Source organism: Trypanosoma rangeli (genome assembly GCF_003719475.1).
Source record: "Trypanosoma rangeli strain AM80 chromosome Unknown Tra_15.4_contig_00219, whole genome shotgun sequence".
NCBI classification, from domain to species: Eukaryota; Euglenozoa; class Kinetoplastea; order Trypanosomatida; family Trypanosomatidae; genus Trypanosoma; species Trypanosoma rangeli.
Genome location: NW_021705956.1, coordinates 29,338 through 34,647, shown reverse-complemented (window position 1 = coordinate 34,647; position 5,310 = coordinate 29,338). Strand labels below are relative to the sequence as shown.

The following is a 5,310-nucleotide window of genomic DNA, read 5'->3' as shown; positions in this document are numbered from 1 at the left end:
GACTCCTTTGGTCCGGCAGACTGCGCACCTGCATCTCCCTCTTGCCGGGCTGGGATCTCCCTTCATTGGTTTCCACCGCCCGTTGGCTGCTCACCTCATGAATACGGAGTAGCTGGCGGCGCGCTGCAGCTGAATTTTTTGGCCGTTCAGCTTGGCCCCAGCGCACTCGTGCGGGTGGCGCGGCCCGACTCACGCCCCCCGAGTGCCGCCCATCCCGCGCGGAGGGCTGCCGTGGCCGCATCAAAAAGTCCTCAAGGAGACTCCGGGCCCCCGGCAACACCGTGAAGGAAATCATTCAACCCCGCAACACGGCAAACTTCGCACGGTGGTCCCAATCAAAATCAAACAAATGGAATTCTCCCCCTTCCACGATGAAAACGCTTTCCGCGTGGGACGTAAGATTTGGTGCAGATGCCGGACGGAAATCAAATGAATACGCCGCTGGTACGTTGCGCCGCCCCCAAGCAGGGTGTGTGTGTGGTGGCCATCACTATTGGACGGCCTCCCCGTAAACGTGCGCCTCAACAACTCCGCCCTTTGTGCCGCCCTCGCGGAAACAAATTAAAACAGAAAAATGTTTCCAATTGGGACAGTTTCCGGCAAAATAATAATAATTCACAGCAACCTGCCACTCACCCCTCAAGTCCCCAAAAATCAAAATAATAATAATAATAATAATAATAATAATATATTTTGTTCCTTCCCAATTGAGCCCCCTCATGTCCACGCAGCGTTTCATCGTTCATTGCAGGCACCTCAGCGTGTTGTCGTCCCGCCCGCCTGTCTCTTCCTCCGCGCAGCGCACGGAGAGCCGTCAGTGCTGGCGTGTGTGGGCAGGAGATGCCGACAGCCATAAATGACGCCCGGCCCTCCCTGCAGAAGGTGGGCAAAGCAAGAAAAAAAAAACATAAAAAAGTAAAAAGAGCAAAACAAAAAACAAATGTTCCCGATGTTCCACCCAGCGGGGGAACCAGCCCATGACCGGGACGAAAAGCAAGATGATTCCACAACGGATTCACAATTAATTTAGCGGCGCACATGTTTTCCCTCTGCGTAGCGCAGCCCCTGACGTCGCCCGTCAGCAAAGCGCAGAGAAGTCCCACATTACAAGCAGCAGAAGCAGCGACAACAGCACCCCAGACAGACGCCCACGCACAGAACTGTCAGCCGCTTTGGTCTTCGCGTGGTGAGTGCTGGCTGCTCCCGACGACCCGCTCCTGCCGCCAGCTGATCCAGTCGCGCTGTGTTTGGTGCCCGTATGGTCCTGGGCAGGGAATGCAGCGGCCGTAGTCGGATGCTTCGTTTCCATCCTCTTCAGTGCCGCAATCTCACTGTCGTTGAAGCGGCGGCTGTACAGCAAGACGTTCGTCACGGTCACGTGGCTCTCTGCGTCTTCCCCATAGCCCCCAAAGTAGATGTCTGAGACTATTTCAGGTTGTATTTCTGGCAGAGACCGCTCACGACCAACTCCAGGGGAATGTGGAGCTTCCAAAGGAGATACGCCTTGATCCCCCAAACTCCCCACAAGCTGCCCGTCGACGTACGCCGAGCAGCCGCCTTTCTGCAACGTGAACGCCACTCGGTACGCCGTCCCCACCTCCCACGTAACTGCTGATGCATTCCCTTCCTCCCCACGCTTCGTCTTCCAGTGCCGACGCTCGTCGTACCACAGCCCGAGACGCTTCCCGTTGGGACTCATCATGCTCACGCCCAGCAACGAAGTGACGCCCGTTGGAACTTTGCTGATGGTCACTGTCGCCACAAGCGTCAGCTCCTCACCAACATAACTCCGCACTGGATTACTCTCCTGCCTGCCCATTGGCCACACAATCCGTGCGCCACGCCCTGCCAACCGGAAGCCATTCTCAACCTTCGTCGTTGTCCCCGTAGACACCGTGGCACCCAACCCAAGGCACTCGTCATTCCAGTGAGTATCGCTGGCATTGTTAGACAAAAATCCAATCAGCCCGGCCGTTGGCAGAGGGCCAACGCAGCCAGCTGCTTTTGTGCCGCCCTTCGTTGCAGTAGTGGTGGAGCTGCAAAGCGTTGAGACCCTGTCATCCACACCTTTCCAAGTATGCAGCAAGGACTTGATGTGCTGCAACTGCTCCGTGAGGGGCCTGAAAACAAGACTGTCTAGCCCTCCATGCTCACCTTTCTTCGAGTAGAGGGCAAACAACCCACCTTGAGTGTGCAGCAGCGAGGTGAAGGGATAAAATCCCGCATCATCAGCAGATATTGGCCCAACGTCAAAGATCCGAGCTCCATCAGAGAGCCAAAGGTTGATTACTTTGTGTGTGCTGCTTTGTTTGCCTGCGGCTGCCGCAGAACTACTGGAGAACAACTGCGTGTACAGCAGCACACTCCTCTTCTCAATGGTTGCAGTCATAAGGTCAACGGAACCGTAAAGCATAGGCGGTGCATCTGATTGGCTCAACAGGCGTGGAAGTGTCCCATAGGCCTCTGTCCACGTCTTCCCCTTGTCATTGGATTCGTACACCCTGCGCCGCCACGAGGTAGATTTTGAAGTGGCCATGAGGAGTTTCCCCTCCCACTCGAGAAGCGTGGCACTGTCACAGTCCTTACCAATCACAGGCACCGCAGGAAATTTCCAAGTGGCACCGTTGTCCTCGGAGTAGATGACGGTACAGGCATGTACGTCGTCGTCGTCAACTTCAATGTCTCCCACAATAGGAAAGACAATGGTATTGCCTGCAACTGCAACGCCTCTCGCCCCAGGAGTGAGGCCCACCGCATCCCATGTGTGCCCCTCCATCTGGCTTTCAAGCTCGGATTTCAATGATCGGGGTTTATCCCATGAAACCGCTTTCCCTTCATTTGTATCAGTGGCCTTCTGAACTTCACCAACAAACAACGCAAGTTCCAACTGCTCTTTACCCGACAAGTCATCGCCTTTTTGTCTCGGTGGTGCTTGTCACCAAAACAAATATTTTGTTGCTATTCACCACAGCTTTGGGGCCAAAAGGCGGGGCGTAGTCGACATCATCTCCCAATCGCTTGGCCACAAGCTGCGGCGTTCCCCACCTTCCTTCTTCCCATGTGGCGTCTTGGCCCAACCTACTGCCGTCTCCGTACACATATTGCCTTGCCCACATGCCAGCATTCATGTCGTCACGGCTGCTGCCGTATTCACCCACTGCAAGAGCAACCAGCACACCATTCACGTCAGCAAGCGAATGGCTGTAGAAGGAGAAATTTGTCGTTGTTTGACCTTCACTTTCTCCTTTCGCTGCGGGTACTGTTGTTTTCCCCGGCTTGAAGAGCTCAACCTCCTTCGACTCCTTCTGGCTCTTCTCGGCGTTGGCAGATTTACTGGTGCCACAGCATATCAACAGCACAAAAAGGAGCTGTAGCACCGCACAAAAAAACTCATGCCGGCGCATGCTGGGCCGCTGCTCTCTCTCTCTCCCTTCCCTCCTTGTGGTGGATCCGCTCAGGCCGCGACGGTTGTGTGTGTGTGGACGGTGACTGCAGAGCCTTCAAAGCGCACAGCAGTAAGAAACGTTTGGTCTCTTTCCTCCTTCCGCGTGTGTGGGTGTCAACAAAAAAAAGTGAAGCAGTGGAATAACAAAACGGTGGCGTGCCGGCGCGCAGACGGAAGATGGAGTTAAGAACAGCGCAATGCCGCACGGTGGCAGTCGCGACACCGGAGATCAGACAGCAGCGAGTACTGTCACCCGAGATGCAAAAAAAAAAAAAGATAAAACGCCGCTGGGGATGAAGAATGAGGAATTCCAACAGTTCCTCGAAAGAAGCAAAAAAAAAACAGAACAAAAAAAAACTTCAGCAGGTGTTTTTTACTTGACGCCCCCACCCCACCCCGCAGAACAAAACGACTGTATGTGTGTGTGTTTTTTTTATTTGCGGGGGACGAAAAAATAATAACAACAAAATGGCACTGCTGCACGATCCCACACGCACCCCGCATATTTCAAGCGGCATCCGACCTGCGCCCCAGCGCCCCCAACAAATACTGAAAGACCACAACCTCTTTGTGGTGACCGGGCCAAACCCGCACGTCCGTCGCCGAAGAAAGCAAGACACCACCCCATTCCTCACACAAGAAGCGCACCTCCTGCAGTGGGCAGAAGGCTGCCAGCACCATTTTTTTCCCCCCGGGGCACGCTCCAAACATTCCACAGCGCTCAGCAAGACAGAGGGACAGTACCAACCACAACTCCACCTGGCTGCTCTCCGAAGGCCTGCGGCGTGCGGGAAACCGCCGCCCGGTCGAGACGCGCAATGCGCCGTAGAGTGGCGTTGGACCCAAAGACGCAGCCCTCCTTCTGTCAGCAGAGCAGGGAAGCGGCCGCACAGACTGAAATTGCAACGGCAACACCTCTGCTGCCTCGTTCTCACTGTCTCTCTCGCACGCTTTCCGCGCAATAGACACGTTGGCGAAATCCAACACCACCACAATCTTATGCATGCACGCGTGCCCAGGTGTTCACGCCTCCCCACAGCGTGAGTGGCATGGCGTGCGTGTGAGTGTGTTAGCGTTGGTACTTACAGAGTGGCCACGCGGCACGAGAGAAAGACCAACAAAGAAGAGGAGGAGCTACGAGATGTAATAAGACGGCAGAGGAGCGTCAACAGCAAAAAAAGAAAAAATAAGACCAACGGGCCTGCATCAGTGTGCGTGTATGCATGAGCACATTACGTGTGTGCCTCAGTGGGGTGGGGCGAGGGCGACAGTCCGTGCGGGAGGACACACACAAAAAGAGAGAAATGACAGAGGCGGACGAGCTGCGCATGTCTCCCTCACGCGGCCGCCATCGCAGCAGCCGCCGCACACGCAAAAAGAAGAGGAAGAAACGCAAAAAGGGAGGTGGAGTGCGAGGCCGCGGTGCCGCTGTCACTGTTGCCAAAGGTCGCCTTCGTCGCATTAGTAGAGCTGATGGTGGCTGGCGGTGTTGCCGAGCCCGCAGCCGGCTTGGCGGTTTGTTCGTCCTTCCCACCACTCACTCCCGGTTGCTTGTGAGAGGTGGGCACTGCGGTGTGCCCCTGCTCAGCCTTTCTTGCCTCAGAATTTCCTTCGCTGCCATCAGCTGGCTGTTGCTCTTGTGGGCCTGGCGCTGGCGCTGGTGGCAGCAGCGGTGGTGGTGGTGGTGGTGGTGGTGGTGGCGGCGGGCGTCCAGACTGCTCACCGCCACCGCTGTTGGGCTTATCAACGGGAACACTCACTGACGGCACTGGCGCTGGCGCTGGCTCCTCCACAGGGGCAGCAGGGGCTGTTCTCTTCCACACCTTCTCTTCGCCGTCCCATTCGGCTGCTGGGCTAACGCTGCT

General features: G+C 55.9%; 4 protein-coding genes and 1 pseudogene across 4 annotated transcripts in view, besides 4 other annotated features; all 5 read right to left on the bottom strand.

The window, feature by feature from the left end:
- Nucleotides 1–658: 658 nt before the first annotated feature.
- Nucleotides 659–689: a microsatellite.
- A 199-nt stretch (nucleotides 690–888) lies between these two features.
- Nucleotides 889–941: a microsatellite.
- Nucleotides 942–1,078: 137 nt separating this feature from the next.
- Nucleotides 1,079–2,776, bottom strand: TraAM80_06202 (trans-sialidase; the record flags this gene model as incomplete). Its single annotated transcript, XM_029383054.1, has 1 exon — nucleotides 1,079–2,776. One exon carries the CDS (start codon nucleotides 2,774–2,776, stop codon nucleotides 1,079–1,081), a length of 1,698 nt encoding a protein of 565 aa, XP_029237230.1.
- A 130-nt stretch (nucleotides 2,777–2,906) lies between these two features.
- Nucleotides 2,907–3,404, bottom strand: TraAM80_06201 (trans-sialidase; the record flags this gene model as incomplete). The annotated part of the gene is made up of 1 exon (XM_029383053.1): nucleotides 2,907–3,404. One exon carries the CDS (start codon nucleotides 3,402–3,404, stop codon nucleotides 2,907–2,909), a length of 498 nt encoding a protein of 165 aa, XP_029237229.1.
- A 365-nt stretch (nucleotides 3,405–3,769) lies between these two features.
- Nucleotides 3,770–3,802: a microsatellite.
- A 150-nt stretch (nucleotides 3,803–3,952) lies between these two features.
- TraAM80_06200 (uncharacterized protein) lies at nucleotides 3,953–4,450 on the bottom strand (the record flags this gene model as incomplete). The annotated part of the gene is made up of 1 exon (XM_029383052.1): nucleotides 3,953–4,450. One exon carries the CDS (start codon nucleotides 4,448–4,450, stop codon nucleotides 3,953–3,955), a length of 498 nt encoding a protein of 165 aa, XP_029237228.1.
- Nucleotides 4,451–4,597: 147 nt separating this feature from the next.
- TraAM80_06199 (hypothetical protein) lies at nucleotides 4,598–4,941 on the bottom strand (annotated as a pseudogene).
- A 175-nt stretch (nucleotides 4,942–5,116) lies between these two features.
- Nucleotides 5,117–5,145: a microsatellite.
- A 56-nt stretch (nucleotides 5,146–5,201) lies between these two features.
- The window catches only part of TraAM80_06198 (regulator of sigma E protease), a gene marked incomplete at both ends in the record, with an annotated part of 2,637 nt that continues 2,528 nt past the window's right edge, over nucleotides 5,202–5,310 (bottom strand). Inside the window, one exon of the mRNA XM_029383051.1 lies at nucleotides 5,202–5,310. This exon is cut by the window's right edge and continues 2,528 nt beyond it. Coding sequence (XP_029237227.1) covers nucleotides 5,202–5,310 — 109 coding nt within the window.